At 39.2% G+C, this 21,538-nt stretch overlaps 1 protein-coding gene across 1 annotated transcript; it reads left to right on the top strand.

The window, feature by feature from the left end:
- The first annotated feature begins 221 nt into the window (after positions 1-221).
- LOC143622762 (protease Do-like 7) lies at positions 222-6,358 on the top strand. The gene is made up of 22 exons (XM_077093827.1): positions 222-493; positions 583-653; positions 1,117-1,251; positions 1,318-1,376; positions 1,627-1,663; positions 1,769-1,894; positions 1,979-2,068; positions 2,170-2,235; positions 2,312-2,368; positions 2,445-2,510; positions 2,613-2,720; positions 2,809-2,889; positions 2,965-3,014; positions 3,099-3,264; positions 3,345-3,866; positions 3,938-4,043; positions 4,142-4,312; positions 4,388-4,467; positions 4,555-4,998; positions 5,090-5,247; positions 5,802-5,913; positions 5,998-6,358. The coding sequence occupies exons 1-22, from the start codon at positions 256-258 to the stop codon at positions 6,157-6,159; spliced, it is 3,105 nt and encodes a 1,034-aa protein (XP_076949942.1). The 5' UTR covers positions 222-255; the 3' UTR covers positions 6,160-6,358.
- The last annotated feature ends 15,180 nt before the right edge of the window (positions 6,359-21,538 follow it).

Here is a 21,538-nt window from a genome sequence, read left to right on the forward strand (position 1 = left end):
CGAAAGCCTGGGGAAATCCAAAACACAAGTGTTTACTTCACCATTTCCTGTCCTCCCAATACCCAATCGCCACGTGTAAAACCTGTCACTGTTGAAAAGCTGCACGTCATTAACATTAAACATTAAACAGCAAGTGACGAAAGACCTTTCGGCAACTGCCCTTTACTTTAACTCCTTCAACCATCTGCACATTAGCCCTAATAATAAAATAATAATAATAATAATAATAATAATAATAATAATAATAATCAACCGATGGGAGAGTTATCGGAAAGCTTAGCATCAGAACTCGATCCTCCGTTCAAAGAAATCCAAGCCACCGCCGACGACTGGCGTAAGGCCTTACAAAAAGTGGTCCCGGCGGTCGTTGTTATCCGAACCACCGCCTGCCGAGCCTTCGATACTGAAAAAGCAGGCTCGGGTTACGCTACTGGGTTTGTTGTTGATAAGACTAGAGGAATTATATTAACAAATCGGCACGTCGTTAAATCAGGTTAGTTAGTTAGTTAGTTAGTCATTGGATTTAATTATATTATTATTATTATTTGGATTCATTTGTGATTGATTTTATATTAATAATAGGTCCTGTAGTGGCTGAAGCTACGTTTGTGAATCGTGAAGAGATTCCGGTTTATCCGATATATCGTGACCCGGTAGGTTGTTAATTGGATCATAGATTGATACATTATTATTATTATTATTATTAATATTATTGTTTTGCATTTTGATATTGATTTTGCCAATTGGGGGTGTTTCATAGAATTTGCATATTCTTATTGGATTATATCAAGCAATTTGATAGTTTGAATATTGTGATTGTTTTTATTATGCTTTAAAATATGTAAAGCCTTAAGCTTTATTGTTGCAGGAATCATACAAACTCAACGTGCTTTTACAATTAAGTTTTGTTGTTATTATAAACTATAAAGTGATTCCTTTTTGTTATCTTTGCACTTATTGTTATTAGTCTGGCAAAATTGTGTTCGTTTACATATAAATTTACAAAAAATGCATCTGTTCATTTTTTTTTGTAGAATAATTTGTGTATTGTTGAATGTATGGATTCAGATAGTCGTCTTGTGCAGTATACTGACATTTTTTTTTAAAAAATTTTAGGTGCATGATTTTGGATTTTTCCGTTATGATCCGTCCGCGATACAATTTTTGAGCTATGAGGAGATTCCTCTTACTCCAGATGCTGCTTGTGTGGGCTTGGAAATTCGAGTTGTTGGCAACGATAGTGGAGAGAAGGTATACATACAATTATCTGCGTGAATAAATATTAGGTTTCATCTGTTTAATATTTTGCATTTTCAGGTTTCTATTTTGGCGGGTACACTTGCTCGTTTGGATAGAGACGCCCCACAGTATAAAAAGTATGTATTTCACCACTCTTTGCTGTGATTCCAATATTATGTTTATTATTACTTTTTTATTCAACTTATTTAGTAATTTTCTATTCTTGTGGTGCGGATTACATGTCTAGTAGTATGTAAATTGTAACCACATTTTATATTTTGATTTTTTTAATTGATTCAAACCATTTATTGACATGATAAAACTGATAATATCTGAATTTTCATTCTTTTTAATGAAGTATTAACCAAGAGTCTTATATTCCTACAGGGATGGCTACAACGATTTCAATACATTTTACATGCAGGCAAGCTTCTTCATACTTGTACACAATTACTGCCTTCTTTATATATCTATATAATTGGTATATTATATGTACCTTTTTTTTTAAATTTCTGTGCTTTTACAACAGGCGGCTTCAGGTACTAAAGGTGGTTCTAGCGGTTCTCCAGTCATCGATTGGCAAGGACGAGCAGTTGCTTTGAATGCTGGAAGCAAGTCTTCAAGTGCTTCAGCATTTTTCCTGCCTTTAGAACGAGTAAGTATAGTATATATATTTTTATATATTTTGAACCAGCAATATCCTAAGTTTACAAAAAAACATTTTTGTGTGAACTTACAGGTGGTTAGGGCTTTGAGTTTTTTGCAAAAGGGAAGGAGTTCTTATAAAGATAAATGGGAAGCTGTTACAATACCTCGTGGTACCCTTCAGGTTTGTGTGTTTGTCATTTGTTCGTATAACATCATTTCAGTTAACATACTTTGTACCTATGACTGTTTTATGTTTAATGTTTCATTATATGTTTTACTTAGGCAACGTTTCTCCATAAAGGGTTTGAGGAGACTCGTCGGCTTGGTCTGCAACCTGAAACAGAGCAGGTTCATATTTCTTTAGTTCTGTTTTTTTTTTGGTTTTCTTTCTTGAAGCCTAATCTTAAGTTTTTGATTGACTTAGTTGGTGCGCCATGCATCTTCATTAAGTGAAACTGGAATGCTCGTTGTTGACTCTGTAGTAAGTTTATTTTTCCATAACTTTTTATGAATTACTAGATTGTACTATAAGTTCATTAGTTATGTGTATTATGTAGGTGCCAGGTGGCCCGGCTCATAAAAAGTTTGAGCCAGGTGACGTGCTTCTTAGCATGAACAAAGAGGTGTGTGTAAACCTATGAAGCACGCTTTATAGCTGCATTGAAATAATGCTTTATGATTTGATTTATTCTTTTGGTCTTACAATTGTACAATTTTTGATGCAGGTAACTACTCAGTTTCTGAAAGTGGACAGTCTGCTTGATGATAGTGTTGGTCAAACTGTCGAGTTAGAACTCGAAAGAGCTGGCAAACGTTTGACTGTTCAATTGACGGTGAGATCATTATTATTCTGATTGCATGTTCTTATTGATGTTAGTTTTGTTTTCAAAGTTTGACCGGTTCTGTATATGTTATATTCAGGTTCAAGATCTACACTCTATAACCCCAAATTACTTTTTAGAAGTTAGTGGTGCTGTCATACACCCTCTTTCCTATCAACAGGTTGCTCTGATTATTTTTACTTTGATTATTGTTTAAATTTGTTTTTTTTACAATTGTATTGTTCTTTATAAACAGGCTAGGAATTTTCGCTTTCAATGCGGTCTTGTCTATGTTTCGGAACCCGGGTATGCTGTTTTACAGATTCTTTCTACTAAGTTGAAATTAATAAAATACGTTTCATTTAAATAAATCTTTTGTGGGGTCTATAGTTATATGCTTGTTAGAGCTGGCGTTCCAAGGCATGCTATTATTAAAAAGTTTGCAGGTGAAGAAATTTTACGCCTTGAAAACTTTATTAGGGTTTTGTCTACTCTTTCTAGAGGGGCTAGGGTTCCGTTAGAATATATAAGCCACACAGACCGTCACAGGAGGAAGGTAACGTATGCAATGGTTTAGTGCTTATAGATGTAAACTTTAAAATGCAATGATATATTGTTGATTTCTTTTGGCTGCAGTCTGTTCTAGTTACCATTGATCGCCATGAGTGGTATGCAGCCCCTGAGATTTACACACGTGATGACAATTCTGGTTTTTGGATAGCAACGCAAGCCCTGTCAGATGCCAATAACCGATTTGTTAATGATGTTATAAGTATGGAAACAAGTAGTAAGACTGAAGCACATGCTCATGATGAATCTGATCGTGAAACCAAAAGGCGGAGATTAGGAGAAGAGCTAAACGAATCAAATATGGTCAACCATGTAGACTCAATATCTGAGGAAGGCACAGTTTTAAGGGGCCCACATGGTTCGGTTGCTGAGCATGAAATAGAGCCAACACTAGTCATGGTTGAGGTTTTTGTACCGTTATCATGCATGCTTGATGGGGTCAACACGCAGAATTTCTTTGGAACCGGTGTGATCATACATCATTCTGAAACCATGGGATTGGTTGCGGTTGACCGGAACACTGTTGCTATATCATCATCTGATATTATGCTTTCGTTTGCAGCCTGCCTAATGGAAATTCCAGGCGAGGTTGGCCTTTTTTTGTGTTATTGAGTTATTGACCGAATATGACTTTTATTGTCTTTTAACTGAATATTTAGGTTGTATTTCTCCATCCTGTTCACAACTATGCTCTTGTTGCGTATAACCCTTCTGCGCTAGGGTCTGCAGGTGCTTCTTCAGTGAAAGCCGCTCAACTTCTTCCTGGTAGTTTATTATAGTACAACTTTTATCACATATTTTCATAGTAATAGTTTATTCTAATAATCTAATAAATATTGATTATATATGTCATATGATGCTAGAACCGGCATTACGACGTGGCGAATCTGTCTATTTGGTGGGCCTAAATAGGAGTTTACAAGTAACGTCTAGAAAATCAGTGGTTACAAACCCGTGTACCGCCATAAACACCAGCCTGGCTGATTCCCCACGTTACCGAGCTACCAACATGGAAGTAATCGAGCTTGACACTGGTAAACTGTCATCTTTTAAAACATATAATCTTAATCTTGTAGTTAATCAACTATAATTAATCAACCTGTTTGCAGATTTTGGTAGCGAATTTACAGGAGTGCTTACTGATGAGCAAGGACAGGTTAAAGCCATATGGGGGAGCTTTTTAACTCAAGTTTGTTACTTTCTTATTCACATTTGTACCTTTTTACATTTTTAAAATCTAATGTTTAATAAATGATGTGATGGTTTTAATTTGCAGTTGAATTATGGGGGAAATACAACCGAAGATCATCAGTTTGTTAGAGGTTTACCTATATATACAATAAGCGATATACTTGAAAAGATATTATCTGGTGCAAAAGGACCGCAGCTTCTCATAAATGGCATTAAAAGACCAATGCCTATGGTTAGGATTTTGGAGGTTGAGCTTTATCCCACATTGCTTTCAAAAGCCAGAAGTTTTGGACTGAATGAGCATTGGATTCGAGCTCTTGCGAAAAAAGATCCAGTCAGGCGTCAAGTTTTACGGGTTAAAGGTTGTCTAGCAGGATCTAAAGCCGAAAATCTGTTAACGCAAGGTGATATGGTGTTGGCTGTTAATAAAAAACCGATCACATGTTTTCGCGATATTGAAGATGCATGTCAAGCATTGGATCTTTGTGATGACGTGGATGGAAAACTTGAGTTTACCGTGTTTCGTGAGGTTGGTTGATGTGGGAAGTGATTGTTGGTTCTGCATATTTAAGAAACGAAAAGACTTTGACTTTTGACTTTGGTTGGTTGTGGTTTTTCAGGGGTGTGAGATTGATGTTGTTGTGGGGACAGATGTGAGAGATGGAAGTGGAAGTACGCGGGTCATCAATTGGTGTGGGTGTTTTTTACAGGATTCTCACCCTGCGGTGCGTTCTTTTGGGTTTTTGCCTGAAGAAGGCCATGGTGTTTATGTGACTAGGTATGTATCTTTGTTTTTATGCAAATGGGTTTTTGTAGCAGTTTATAGACAAACAGGTCAGTTTGTAGTAGTTTATATAAAAATGGGTTATCTTTGTAGCAATTTTACAAATAAGTCAATTTTTTACTCAGTTGTATACATGTTATATACAAATAGGTCAATTTTTGTAGCAATGAATGTACAACTTTTTGTAGCAGTTTTAATACAAATGGGTAATTGTTGCAGCATGTATATGCAGATGGGTCAATTTTTATAGCAGTTTTTATACAAATGAGTCGACTTTTGTAGCATTTAGTATACAAATGTGTTAGTTTTGTAGCAATGTATATACACGTTGGTTAATCATGTAGTAATTTATGCACGCATTAGTCATTTTTGTAGCAACTGATATTCAAAAGGGTTAATTCTGTAGCATTATAATTTCAAATGGGTCAAATATGTACCAGTTTAGGTAACTATGGGCTGTTTTTATAGCAAACACACGGGTCATTTTTGTAGGAATTTGTATGCATCATTTTTTGTAGCAGTTAATGTAGAAATGGGTCGTTTTATAGGTGGTCTCAGGGGAGTCCAGTGCATAGATATGGTTTATATGCTCTTCAATGGATTGTAGAAGTTAACGGGAAACCAACTCCTAATTTGGATGCTTTTGTTAACGTAACAAAGGTACATCTTTTATTGCTATTCAAGTGCTTATTTTATGGTATATAATATATTGTGACTTTAATTCACACTTGATGTTGTAAACAGGAATTAGAAAATGGTGAATTTGTTCGTGTAAAGACAGTGCAACTCAGTGGGAAGCCACGCGTGCTAACATTGAAACAAGACTTGCACTATTGGCCGACATGGGAGCTGAGGTTTGATCCAGAAACTGCCGTGTGGCAGCGTAGGATGATTAAGTCTGTTTGATTGTGAAAGCTCGTTGAAGGCGCGATGGGTATAGTATACACATAGAAATGGTGAAGAGTATTGGGATTTGGGGGTTGTATCATAATTTTGTATCAGATTTTGAGCTGATATATATATAAATTATGTATTAAACCATATTTGTTCCTGAATAGCTATCTTGTCTGAAAATTGCATAACTGATCAGGTTAGAACTCCGCGTTTGTGAATGTGTTGAAGAATGTGTTGAATTATCGTACTTGTCTTTTGATAACAATTTTTTTTTGTTATTTTATATATACCTATATGTTGAAATTATGGGCGGTTCGGGTCAAGTCAACGCGGGCCGACCCGGTTACGACCCGTAAGAGTTACAGCGGGATAACGAACATCGAACTCGTTTAATATAGTTAACCGGGCTAGACATAATTAAATAAGATTAATTTGGTGGATAAGGCTTTTAGTGGAGTGATTGAGCTTAAGGCCCATTGGGTTTATTAGTGACTAAACCTAGTTTATGTATATATATATCTTGCTATTATTACATAATATCCAATCCTAACATACAAGTCCCACTCCACTAAACCCTAGCTGTCACCGGTGCAGCCACCGCCTCCACTGCCGCTGCCGCCATTCTGCTGGAGCGCCGCTGACGAAAATCTTGTGTCGTCTCGTAGCTTCGTTCGTTATACATCCGTGTCTCAACAGGTTATTTATTAACCTAGGTAAATTTAAATATCGTCATTTTATGTTTGTCTTTGTTTGGATGTTTGACTCGTGCTCGTATTGTTGTAACCGTATCCTGCTCGGTTCTGTGTTGATGGTTACTCGTTTTGTTTTCCGCTGCGTTTTGTTTACTTATTAATATGATCAATAACTTTGAAACAAATCTTAAAATTGAGTTTAAATCATTAAACCGTTGACTGACCACCGTTGAAACCCAACAGTGGTATCAGAGCCTTGGTTACAACGTACGAGTCGATTCCGGTCATTTCACTTGATCTACATCATAAACTTTAAAATAGTTAAAGTTTTTGATCTAGACATTTTTTTTAGAGCAATCTTGGTTTGGTCAAAGTTTTGTTTATTTTATCTGACCAAAATATTGCCTGATCTAAGTTTATGCGAATATGTAAATCCGGTGCGACCATTGTGTGTTTGGATGTTTGAGCTTGGTTTTTGGTCATATGGTTGGTTCAAAGTTGTATTTATATTCAGTTATATTTTTATAGTTTTTGGCCATATGGATGGTTCAAAATTGTAATATGAAAATTTTTAGTATTTCATTATATTTTGTAATAAAGAAGACCTGAAGATAACCGAGGACAAGCTCACGGGATCGATGGAGTCAGTGGGAGTCTTGACGAGATGCACCAAGAGTCCCTTGACCCGACCGGCCTTGCTAATAGGCTCTAGGAAGACCGATCACCTTTATTGGCCATTTGGGATTTACATATTCTTATTTGCTATTGTGGCTGCTTGCTTGATTATAATAGGTTATAATATCACCAATTTAATACCAAATGATTTTAAAATAAATATTTTAATTAACTAATGTTTTTGCAAATTAAAGACTATTTAATTTCCAAAAACTCATAACTTAATAGTTTTTCTATTAACTTAAAATTGGTTAGTCACATCGCGACAAACTTTGTTTTAATATGTTATTTAAAACTAAGTGTCTTGAGAGATGAAAGGGTTCATCAAGTTGTCCCGGAAATATACAGTAAAATTTGTCTTTTACTCTATTAGTTCATTTTAAAATTAATCCCACTTTGAAATCAATAGTCTATGCCATCCTACTATAAGTCACACTTGAGGCATATTGCGAAATTTCAAGTGTTTGGAGCTACAACATCGTACTTGATTTCTACCCTATCCCATCAAGGTGAAAGCGTTTCGTTGACACATCCGACCCTTTCACATGTGACTGTACTAAGACGACTATTACTTTACTCTTCTGTTACGTGCTACAGCTGCCTGAAGACTTAAAGTGGGCATAGATGAGGCTAAACGTATCTATTTAGGAAATCGTTGTCTTAATAGGCTTCATAACCGGGAGTTATGCTCTATTCACAATTGGCTATCGTTGTCAGTCTGCCTAATCACTTATTAATGTTGTGTGCTACAGCTGCCATTAATAACTGGAAGCCAGATTCTCAAGTTCCTATTTTATTAATGTTAATTAGGTCATTAATAATATGATTACAACGTCGAAAATACTAAAAGGTTTACTTTTGCTTTATTTATCAGATGTCGACTAATAACGGAAACTCGTCCTACGCCCTTAAGTCTATCGTTGAGAAGGATAAACTGAATGGCACCAACTTTATCGAATGGCATCGCAATTTGAGACTTATTCTCACCATGGCAAAGAGACTGTATGTTCTCGATGGACCTGTTCCAACCAAGCCTTAATACAATACAGTCGCTGCTCGAAAAGTTCTTGAGAAGCATAGGGATGACTCGGCTGAGGTCTCCTGCATTATGCTAGCCACCATGACATCCGAGCTTGCTAAAGGCTTGGAAGACTTTGGTGCCTATGAGATGCTTGAGCAACTTAAAGGCATGTTTCAGAAACAAGCCCGTCAAGAACGTTTCGACACCATGAAACAGCTCATTAGCTGCAGGATGGAAGAGGGGTCTTCCATCAGTGCGCATGTCGTTAAGATGAAAGGGTACATCGATTAACTCAAGAAACTTGATTATCCCCTACCAGATGAGATGGTAGTGGACTTCATCTTGAACTCTCTGCCCAGCTCGTACGATCAGTTCGTAATGAATTTCAACAAGAATGCCTGGGTGAAGATAGTGTTGGAGCTTCACAACACTCTCAAGACGGCTGAGATGAACATTCCCTCTAAAACTAATCAAGTTCTGATGATCCGATCTGCTGGTCTCAAGAAGCCTAAACCCAAGAGTCGGGGTTGCAAAGGCAAGAAGAAGGTTACCATTGCTGCCAGTCGCACCACCAATGCTAACAAATGGGTTCTAAAGATACCGCCGCCGCCCCTTGAGGAGCGCCAGTGCTACCGATGCAACCAAATGGGACACTGGAAGCGTAACTGTCCCGATTATCTCGCTGAGATCAGGATGAAGAGGGCCAATGGAGAAGGCTCCTCTAGAGGTATTTCCATATACGTTATTGAACTTTTCACTGTCTCTAGCAACACATGGGTATTTGATACCGGATGTGGTTATCACATCGTTAATGTCTTGCAGGAGCCTGAAAACTGGAAGAAACTGAAGCAAGGGAGCATGGAACTCATCGTTGGTGATGGGAAGAGAGTACCAGTTCTAGAAACTGGAGTATTTCATTTTACTTGTCCATCTAGCCTTATCGTTACTTTGAATAATTGTTTGTATGCACCTGGTTTGACCAAAAATATCATTTCAGTTTCTTTGATATTTGAACAAGGTTTTTAGTATGGTTTTAATGGCATTGCTATATTTGCTTACTTAAATGATATTTTTAATTTTGAGGCTAAACCTCGAAATGGTATTTATGAGATTGATGTTCAAAAGTAACGCAAATAATCTTTCAAAACGTATCAGATCTGGCATCACTGATCATTTCTATGGCATAGCCGACTTGGTCACATAAGCAAAGCACGAGTTAAAAGACTCCAATTTGAAGGGATTCCTGAATTCACAAGCCCATACCTTTTTGACGACTGTGAATCTTGCTTAGCTGGCAAACTCGCCAATGACTTTTTCACTCATAAAAGTGAACGAGCAAAAGATCTGTTAGGACTCATACATACTGATGTGTGTGGACCTTTCAGAACCATATCTAGAAACCATGAAAGATACTTCGTTTCTTTATCGACGATTATAGTCGATACGCTTATGTGTATCTCATGAAACATAAGCATGAAACTTTTGAAAAGTTTAAAGAGTTTCAAAACGAAGCGGAAAAACCAACTTGGGAAAACCATTAAGATACTTCGATCAGATCGTGGTGGAGAGTATCTCATCTTAGAGTTCATCAGTCATCTAAAAGAGCGTGGAATTGTTTCACTTCTCACTCCACCCGACACACCCCAACATAATGGTGTGAGCGAGAGGAGAAATCGAACTTTGCTAAACATGGTTCGATCAATGATGTGCAGAACTAACTTGCCTCACTCCTTTTGGAGTTTCGCCCTTATGGCCGCCGCCCGCATTGTCAATCTGGCTCCAACTAAGAAGGTAAACAAAACCCCATATGAGATATGGCATGGGCGAAAGCCCAATTTGTCTTTCCTTAGAGTATGGGGATGTGATGTCACAAGTGAATTTGACGACAAACTCGATCCCCGCGGCGTAAAAGTTGTTTTCGTCGGATACTATAACCAAAGCGGTTATTACTTCTTTTATCCTGATACAAATTAGATTTCTATCAAGAGGAAAGACCACTTCCTCGAGAAGGAATATCTCGATTGAGGAACTGGGGATAACATTGTCAATCTTGAAGAAATTCAAGAACCACAAACAACCGCTGAGGAAGTTGGAGCGTCTAATCAACAAGTTGTTGTTGCTGATACATCAGACATGAGCACGAGCGTTTGCAGAAGTAGTAGGACTCCTGTACCAAATTCTAGATACTTATGACATTTAGATGGTCGCGGAGTCTTATTAGTAGCCGAGCCTAACGACGAATCTACTAACTACAAATCTGCTATCTTGGATCCGGAATCTGAGAAATGGTGAGAGGCCATGAACGCCGAGATGCAGCCTATGCATGATAATCAAGTTTGGAACTTGGTTGAGCTACCCCACCCCCCAATGGTCGGACAGTAGGGAGCAAATGGATTTAGAAAAGAAAAACTGATATGCATGGAAATGTACAAACCTATAAAGCACGGCTAGTCGCGAAAGGTTTTACTCAAACTCAAGGTTACCTCAGCAAACACCGCAGTGTTCGACTTAGTTAAGTACCCGTAAATATACACATAAGGTCGTACTCCCTGCAGAAGAGCGTCCTACGACCAAGGGTGGTGCGATCATGCCCATTCATCGCATAGTACCACCTATGTAAGGATCCAGACATACGTATACCACAGCCCAAGGGCTAGGTTTATACCCTTATTCATAACGGTTTTAGGAACACATAGTTCCTTGTAAACAATTTCAAAAAACAAGTTTGACTCATTTTAAATAAGTAAAAGGTTGGGGGCGTATTCACCTTGTCTCTTTAGGATCGGCTTCACTCACCGTCCAAGGGTCTGTCCCTTTCTTTATCTCGCACCTATAGTACGAGTATAAATATTTGTTAGTCGGATACACGATCCGGCTTAAGACCTTTAGTCTTATATCCCAATCCTCGATTGAACCTTTAGTTCAATTTCTTTTACTTGAAAACCTTTAGTTTAAAAGTAAATTATAAACCTTTAGTTTATATTCAAAACCCGACGTTTCTTCTTCTCCAAGAAACGTAATCCTTTTCTTTTATTATTTAAGAATACTCTTTATTCATTAAATAATATTTCATAACAAAGAATAACACATATATACGTATTCATCAATATTCATAATCATACTTTCATTCGTTTCTTTGTTATGTTTTCTTTTCTTTTCTTTTATCGAGGTATCGAGTATATCTTCGACTTAAGGCTTAAGCCTTGAATATAATATTAAATTATATTGAATTCGATATTACGCCTAACCTTAAGTGGCGTATAGAAACTCTAGGGACTCGAGCAGCACTCCAACGCCGCTTGAACTCTTTGGTCGTCAATCGATAACGCCAAACTTCAATTCTCGACAACACGCTTATCGAGGTTCATTGCCATTATAACAACACCTTCTTGATATGGTGGAGGGTGGTATAAACTTCAAGGAAACGTCGGTACACAAACAAGATTCGAGGCACGCTTATCGAGAAAATCGTTTATATGATTGTCGGGTTTCAGAGAGAAGCAAGTGAGAGAGTGAACAGCTGATTTTGGGATGTGGAAATGAGCAGCCCTTGGCCGCTATTTATAGGCAAAATATTGGTCCCCATCGCGGTATACGATGGGTCCCTGGACAGACCTATCGCGTACCGCGATATAGGTTTGTCGAGTCACTGCCTAGCCTTGCCACGTGTCTCCACGTGGCAGGCACCGCTCCACGTGGCGACACATGTCAGCAGTGTTGCCACGTGGTGACACGTGGCGGCAGACAATGCCACCGTGTGCCATGTGGCACACATGCCACAATTTTTCAGACTCCCCATCGCGGTACGCGATGGGTGTCTCTTCTGACTCATCGCGTAGCGCGATGGGTCAGGAAAAACCAATTTTTCATAATTAACCCTCAACTTTGGAATTTTGGCAATTTTAGTCCCTAGACTTTGGAAGGTTGATACTTTGAACTCGAAATTTTCACATTGTTACATCCTCCCCACCTTGAAACAAATCTCTTCCTCGAGATTGCTTTTACAAGAATAGTTGGGGGTATTTCTTTCTCATTTGCGATTTGAGTTCCCAAGTATATCGGGCCCTCTACGCGAGTCCCATTTTACTTTCACTATTTTCAATGTTCTTTTCTTTAACTTCTTTGTTTTCGAATCTTCAATTTGAATTTTACGTTCTACGAATTTTAAGTTCTCATTTATTTCAACGTCTTTTAATGGCATAGCCAACGATTCATCGTCAAACACTTGCGCAGATTCGAAACATGGAATACATCGTGTATCCCTTGCATTTCCTCAGGCAATCGCAATCGGTATGCAACAATGCCGATTTGTTCGAGTACCTCAAAAGGTCCAACGAATCGAGGACTTAATTTTCCTTTCTTACCGAAGCGAACGACACCTTTCCAAGGCGAGACTTTCAATAACACTTTGTCACCGACATTGAACTCTAACGGCTTACGATGGACATTGGCATAACTCTTTTGGCGATCACGTGCCGTCTTAAGTCATTCTCGGATTTGAATAACTTTGTCGGTAGTTTTGTTGGACTATCTCGGGTCCAGATAACTGATTGTCTCCGGTTTCAGATCAACACACGGGCGTTCTACACTTTCGACCATATAACGCCTCGAATGGTGCGGTTTGAATACTTGCGTGATAACTATTATTATACGAGAATTCCATTAGGGGTAAGTGGTCATCCCAACTTCCACCTAAGTCGATCACACAAGCGCGGAGCATATCTTCCAACGTTTGAATCGTCCTTTCGCTTTGCCAATCGGTTTGTGGATGATAAGCAGTGCTAAGGTTCAACTTTGTACCGAGAGCTTGTTGGAAGCTTTTCCAAAAATGAGACGTAAAACGAATATCTCGATCAGATATTATAGACAGCGGTACACCATGCAAAGCAACGATGGTGTTCACATAAATACGCGCTAGTCTATCCATAGAATACGACTCATTGATGGGTATGAAATGTGCGGACTTTGTTAAACGATCCACAATCACCCAAATAGCATTATGTTGTCGAGTCGTCTTCGGGAGTTTTGTAATAAAGTCCATGGTAATTAGCCCCCACTTCCAAACGGGAAGTTCGGGTTGCTGAAGCAATCCCGAAGGCTTTTGATGTTCAGCCTTGACTTTCAAACAAGTCAAACATTTCGCAACATGCGAAGCAACATCCCTTTTCATTCCATTCCACCAATAATTCGCCTTTAGATTGTGGTACATCTTATCACTTCCAGAATGCATCATATATTTAGACTTGTGAGCTTCGTTCAAGATTTTCTCACGCAAACCTCCAACGAGTGGTACCTAAATCCTATTGCCTAGTCTAAGGATACCATAATTACCCTTGACTAGCGAGTCAATGGTGTCATTTTGTTTTTCGTCAGAGATTTGGTTTTCATTGATTGCTTGCGTTTGCGCGGATTTGATTTGTTCAAAGAGATCAATTTGAAGTTCTAGGCGCAAATATCGAACTCTTTTGGGTTTTTCATGCTCTTTACGACTTAAGGCATCGGCCACGACGTTGGCCTTGCCTTCATGATTGACAATCTCGAAATCATAGTCATTGAGCGTTTCCATCCATCGCCGTTGGCGCATGTTGAGCTCTTTTTGATCGAAAATATGTTTCAAGCTTTTATGATCAGTGTACACAGTAAATCCTACTCCATAGAGATAGTGCCTCCAAATCTTAAGTGCAAAGATTATGGCACCTAACTCTAGATCGTGAGTCGTGTAATTCTTTTTGTGTACTTTGAGTTGTCGAGAGGCGTAGGCGATTACTTTCTTTCGTTGCATTAGTACACATCCAAAACCGGAGTGGGATGCATCACTAAATACCACGAAATCCTCAGTACCTTCTGGCAAAGCCAAGATAGGTTCTTAGGTGAGTTTTTGTTTGAGTATATCGAACGCCTCTTGTTGCTTCGTTCCCCATTCATACTTGATGTTTTTACGAGTTAAAGAAGTTAAGGTAACGGCGATACGGGAGAAATTCTCGATAAACCTACGGTAATAGCCAGCCAAACCCAAGAAACTTCGGATTTCGGTTGGTGACTTTGGGACTTCCCACTTAGAGATAGCTTCAATCTTAGCGGGGTCCACTTGAATACCGTTTACGTTGATGATAAGACCAAGAAATTGCACTTCGTGCAACCTGAACTCGCACTTCGAGAACTTGGCGTACCATTTCTCGATTCTTAGAATTTCAAGTAACGTTCGAAGATGAATTTCATGATCGGCCTTTGACTTTGAATAAATAAGTATGTCGTCGATGAATACGATAACGAATTTATCCAAGTAAGGCTTGCAAATACGGTTCATCATATCCATGAACGCGGCCGGAGAATTAGTAAGTCCAAACGGCATAACCGTGAACTCATAATGTCCATACCTTGTTCGGAAAGCAGTCTTTGGAATGTCTTCGGATTGGACTTTAAGTTGGTGATAGCCGGAACGTAGATCGATTTTCGAAAAGAAGCTAGCACCTTGAAGTTGATCGAAAAGGTCATCAATACGAGGGAGTGGATATCGGTTTTTGATTGTAACTTTGTTCAACGCACGATAGTCGATACACATCCTCATGGAACCATCCTTCTTCTTGACGAATAGAATTGGTGCTCCCCAAGGCGACGAACTCGGTCGGATGAAACCCTTCTCCAAAAGCTCATCGAGTTGTTTCTTTAACTCCTTCATTTAGGTTGGCGCTAAGCGATACGGAGCTTTCGCGATCGGAGCAGTGCTGGGAACAAGATTGATTCTAAACTCTACTTTACGATCGGGAGGAATACCATGGAGTTTATCAGGAAAAACTTCAGAAACGATAGGAACGTCTTTGATTTCTTTTGGCTTAGACTCTTCAGTGACGTAGGCCATGAATGCGAGGCATCCTTGATTTAAACACTTGTTAGCCCTAATCATGGAGATTATGCTAACTTGGCCAGCGTCTTTGTCCCCTTCAATTCGAATCGTTTGTTTATCGGGGGCTTGAAGTTCAACAGTTTTGCTATTGCAGATGATACGGGCATGGTCATTGGATAACCAATCCATACCAAGTACAATATCAAAACCAGCCAGACTCATGGGTAACAAACAGATAGGTAACAAATAACCAGCGAGAAGGATTTTTCCGTTTTCAAGGGCTTCGGAGATCTTAACGATTTCACCGCTAGCAGTCTCGACACTTAGAGTTTTATCTAATTTAGTTAATGGTTCGTTTAATAGACTACAGAAATTATAATCTATAAAACTCAAATTGGCACCCGAATCAAATAAAACTCTAGCATAGGTGTCGTTGACTAGAAACGTACCGGTTATGGTTTCTGGCACGTCAGCGGCCCTTTTTGTGTCGAGTACGAAGACTCGAGCGTTTCCTTTCTTGTTTTGACCACTTCCACCCTCACCACCAGCAGCGGGCTTGTTCTTTGGGCACTCGAAACTTAAATGGCCCATTTCCTTGCAATTGAAGTAAGTCATTTTCTTCTTCCAGCAGTTATCAGCATCATGTCCCGTACGATTACAGGATTCATAGACTTTAGGAGACGGGGCGAAATTGCATCGGCCCTTGTGGTATCTCCTACATGTCTTGCATGGCGTAGAGTTGTTTCGATTTACGCCCTTTCCTCTAAAGTTGGAACTTCCTCCAGTCTTTCCTTGAGTAGCCGTTGTTGTTGGTACCTTCTTGTCCTCTTCTTTATTGCGGACCATGCCGCCCATCAAATAACCAGCCAACTCCATTGCAGAGTCAGCGGTTTGAGGCAAGTGAGACTTTACCATGTCGCGGATTTCCCGCGACAATCCCCATATGTATCTTGTGACTTTGCTGGACTCAGGGTTAACCAGCTGGGGAACAAGGCAACAATACTCAAGGAATTTAGTGTTGTATTCCCGAAGGTTTGTCATTATGACCTTATGATTAAGGAATTTCGTTTGGATCTGGTCAGTTTCGTGCATAGGACAAAACTTTCCCATCACCATGGCCTTAAATTCTTCCCATGTCAGGCCATACATCACATCTCTTCCTTTACTCATCAACAACGCATTCCACCACTCATGCGTTTCACCCTTGAACATCAAAGCAGAGTATTGAATTTTCTCCTCCTCGGAGCACTTGCTTGTTATAACAATAGTTTCCATCTCCTCGAGCCATCTCACAGTTGTGATGGCCCCTTTGTCACCATGGAACTCTTTCGGTCCATAGTATTTGAAGTCTTTAAACGAACAACCACTTATCTTGAGTTTCTTGAACTCACGTCTAACTCCACTGTCGGCGTTAGACTCATGCACACTTTCCTCGACACGAGACGGGTTCGGATGAGATTTTTCGGATTTTCGAGAGGGATGAACGGAAGGAATTGCAGTTAGAGAATGTTTAGATTGTCTAGATTAAGATCTAAACGCGGATTCTTCCCTAACAGCATATTTAATCATCTTTTGAATTTTATTCATATATTTCTCGGGAATTTCTTCCTCTCGCTCATTCTCGGGGCCTTTTCCCTTGTCTTTCATTTCTTTTTCCTTACAAGCATTCCCGTTATTCTTGCTTTGTTCAGACATTTTCTTTTATCTTTTTCAATTTAGTCTGAAAATTTTACAACGTTTCTTTTTAAAAAACTCATTTTATTACACACATATATATATATCATAAAAGATAAATATATATTTTCTATTACACATACACATATATATATCGTTTCAACGATATATATAACTTGTCCTACATTAGAACGTTTCAAACGTTCTTTTTTGTACACACATCACATACAAAACTATTTTACGCATATAGCTTCACATCGTATTCCACCATCTTCAGTCCTTCAAGAATTTCTTCACAACTTTCGTTAGTTTGTTGCATTTACGAAGGAGTGCTTCTCCAACTTTCTTCTTTTTCTTCTCTTCCTCATCTACTTTCTTCCTCCAGTCGTCAGTCTCATGCAATGCACGATCCAGATGTTCCTCATATGACTGCTGAACTATATTGGGGTATCCATACTGCGGATGTGGGTCGCGATAACCCAGTGTTACCATCTCGTAATGGTTCCGCGGTTCAGGATATGGAACATGAGTCTGATCAGATGCAAGGTAGAGGTATGTCTTGGCGGCTTGATTTTGCTCGCGAATTTTCGTCGGCTTGTTCTTGAATTGAAGGAATTCTCCCTTGAAATGGCGGGAAGCTTGACGAAGCTTGGTTCCTTAGTTGCTCCAGATATTGAACATACGGATCGATGGAACCGTAGCTTGGATTTTTGGAAGTGAGTGATCCATTCATTGAGCTTGTCATCTCGTTAGAGTTCTCAGGATGCTCTTCTTCCATTTCTTCCTCGGACTCCTCCACAGGGTCCTCATATTCTTCAGGATCCTCTTCTTCATCGGGATCCTCCTCTTCATCGGGTTCTTCATCTTATGGTTCATCTTCCTCCATTGGTTGTGCAGTTTCGTTCTCCATTGGGGGCATCTTGAAACTTTCGTAGGGCATCATTATCCTCATTTTGGGCTTGCGGGATGGCCCTTCGTTATTCTTTGGTTGGGAGCTAACATCATTGAAAGTAGAGCTTCTGGTAAACCATCGGCATGGGTCGGAATGACACTTCATCCATATGGGCTTTGTGGTTCTTCCTTTATGGGTCGGTTTGAAAGGAATGTATAGGATGGGTGTACATTTGGGAAATATCCAGTGGGATAGTTTTGTGGTTCTTGTGATGGTTGATACATCGACATGGTTGGTGGGTGATAGCTGGAGTGTCTCGGTAGCTCAACACTTGGCTTTGGTGGACTATCGGGTACTTCTATCGGGTAATGCTTACTTCCGGGGTAATACAAGGGTTTGGAAAAGTCTCGTTCCACGTCTTGATCAAAGAACGCTTCGTAATATCCATCGCTCATGTTGTCCTCGGGGTAAGGTTCGGCTATACCGGCTTCCTTGGTCTTGCAAGTAAAATTCTCCATGAGAGCTTTGAATGACATCTATTAATTTGGGTAGTTTAGAATGTAGAGAGGGATAGAAAGGTTACCAGCCTATCTTATCCTTAAAACCAATAATCAAATAGTTTCCTATAATTGGATCAAAGCTTGGTATCTTATTTGTAAATAATTCAGAGTTGCGTAATTTTGCGGAAGACTTATAAAACTTTAAGGATCGAAAATGTAATTTATATATATATAATCAAAAGACGGGAATTATAAAATGCCCGTTTAAAGTTGTTAACAAAAGATTACTTGTTTTATGTTTACAAACCACCATATTAAACTTATACAAAAGAAATCCGAGCCATCGGATATTAGTACTTCGTCATTTCCAAGCTCTAACTTTGTTCACCTGCAAAATGTAAGAAAATACGTCAGCAACGAATGCTGGTGAACACGCTGACGCAAAAATATTTTTTTTACTTTATTACCCCTCGAGACTACGCCTGCCTCGGCTCAACATGGCTTAGGAATAACAAAGTCGAATAACACATTATAAATATGAGCCTCTACTCTAGGTCACCTCAGCAAACACCGCAGCGTTCGACTTAGTTAAGTACCCGAAAATATACACATAAGGTCGTACTCCCTGCAGGAGAGCGTTCTACGACCAAGGGTGGTGCGATCATGCCCATTCATCGCATAGTACCACCTATGTAAGGATCCAGACATACGTATACCACAGCCTGAGGGCTAGGTTTATACCCTTATTCATAACGGTTTTAGGAAGACATAGTTCCTTGTAAACAATTTCAAAAAACAAGTTTGACTCATTTTAAATAAGTAAAAGTTTGGGGGCGTATTCACCTTGTCTCTTTATGATCGACTTCACTCACCGTCCAAGGGTCTTTCCCTTTCTTTATCTCGCACCTATAGTACGAGTATAAATATTTGTTAGTCGGATACACGATCCGGCTTAAGACCTTTAGTCTTATATCTCAATCCTCGATTGAACTTTTAGTTCAATATCTTTTATTTGAAAACCTATAGTTTAAAAGTAAATTATAAACCTTTAGTTTATATTCAAAACCCGACGTTTCTTCTTCTCCAAGAAACGTAATCTTTTTCTTTTATTATTTAAGAATACTCTTTATTCATTAAATAATATTTCATAACAAAGAATATTTACATATATACTTACACACATATATACGTATTCATCAATATTCATAGTCATACTTTCATTCGTTTCTTTGATATGTTTTCTTTTCTTTTCTTTTCTTTTATCGAGGTATCGAGTATATCCTCGACTTAAGGCTTAAGCCTTGAATATAATATTAAATTATATCGAATTCGATATTACGACTAACCTTAAGTGGCGTATAGAAACTCTAGGGACTCGAGCAGCACTCCAACGCCGCTTGAACTCTTTGGTCGTCAATCGATAACGCCAAACTTCAATTCTCGACAACACGCTTATCGAGGTTCATTGCCATTATAACAACACCTTCTTGATATGGTGGAGGGTGGTATAAACTTCAAGGAAACGTCGGTACACAAACAAGATTCGAGGCACGCTTATCGAGAAAATCGTTTATATGATTGTCGGGTATTAAAGAGAAGCTAGTGAGAGAGTGAACAACTGAGTTTGGGATGTGGAAATGAGCAGCCCTTGGCCGCTATTTATAGGCAAAATATTGGTCCCCATCGCGGTACGTGATGGGTCCCAGGATAGACCTATCGCGTACGGCGATATAGGTTTTTCGAGTCACTGCCTAGCCTTGCCACGTTGAGCCACGTGGCAGGCACCGCTCCACGTGGCGACAAGTGCCAGCAGTGTTGCCAGGTGGTGACACGTGGCGGAAGACACTACCACCATGTGCCACGTGGCACATGTGTCACAATTTGTCAGACTCCCCATCGCGGTACGCGATGGGTGTCTCTTCTGACTCATCGCGTAGCGCGATGGGTCAGGAAAAACCAATTTTTCATAATTAACCCTCAACTTTGGAATTTTGGCAATTTTAGTCCCTAGACTTTGGAAAGTTGATACTTTGAACTCGAAATTTTCACATTAATGAAGATGTCTATATGGTTCAGTTAGAAGGTTTTGTCGATCTCAAATATCCTAATAGGGTGTGCAAATTGAATAAGTCCATTTATGGGCTTAAACAAGCATCTCGTAGCTGGAATCTTCATTTTGATAAGAAAATCAAAGAGTTTGGTTTTATCAAAAATAAAGATGAGCCTTGTGTTTACAGAAAGGCTAGTGGGAGCACTATGTCATTTCTTATCTTGTATGTGGATGATATACTGATAATGGGAAACAACATTCCTATGCTTAAGGAAGTTAAGCACTGGTCAGATTCTTGTTTTGCAATGAAAGGTCTTGGAGAAGCCGCATATATTCTTGGAATAAAGATCTACCGAGATAGATCTAAACGGCTTCTAGGGCTAAGTCAAAGTACTTACATAGACAAAGTAATGGCACGCTTCTCAATGGAAAACTGCAAGAAAAGAGTTGTTCCAATGACTAAAGGAATCGTGTTGAACAAATCGCAATCTCCGGCAACGGACATTGAAGCTAAGCATATGAAAGCAACTCCATATGCTTCTGCGTTTGGTTCTATCATGTATGCTATGTTATGTACTAGACCTGACGTCTCCTATGCCTTGAGCATGACCAATCGTTTTCAACAAAGTCATGGAATTGCTCATTGGACTGCAGTAAAGAACATTCTGAGGTACACTGGAATAGGACCAATGATATGTTCTTGGTGTTTGGAGATGTGGAAGAAGAGCTCACTTTAAGGTGTTACACTGATGCTAGCTTCCAGGCTGACTGTGATGATTGTCGCTCACAATCAGGGTTCGTTTTCACTCTCAATGGAGGAGCTATTTATTGGAAGAGCTCCAAGCAGAGTGTAGTGGCGGATTCAACCACCGAATCCGAATATATAGATGCATCAGATGCTGCTAAAGAGCCTGCTTGGATGAAGAAGTTCATCAACGACCTCGATGTGGTTCCGAGTATCAACAAACCAATCGAGGTGTTCTGTGATAACACAAGTGCTATTGCTCAGGCCAAAGAGCCAAGGTCTCATCACAGAACCAAGC

Source organism: Bidens hawaiensis, unplaced genomic scaffold (assembly GCF_021521415.1).
Source record: "Bidens hawaiensis isolate Kalapana, Puna unplaced genomic scaffold, B.hawaiensis_p1.1 tig00003241_1, whole genome shotgun sequence".
NCBI classification, from domain to species: domain Eukaryota; kingdom Viridiplantae; phylum Streptophyta; class Magnoliopsida; order Asterales; family Asteraceae; genus Bidens; species Bidens hawaiensis.

Excerpts from the sequence above, each read along its gene's own strand:
- LOC143622762 (XM_077093827.1), top strand. The coding sequence starts at position 256 with ATGGGAGAGTTATCGGAAAGCTTAGCATCAGAACTCGATCCTCCGTTC. Across the intron at positions 2,511-2,612 it reads TTCTTAGCATGAACAAAGAG|GTAACTACTCAGTTTCTGAA; the intron begins GTGTGTGTAAAC and ends TTTTTGATGCAG. Across the intron at positions 2,890-2,964 it reads ACCCTCTTTCCTATCAACAG|GCTAGGAATTTTCGCTTTCA; the intron begins GTTGCTCTGATT and ends CTTTATAAACAG.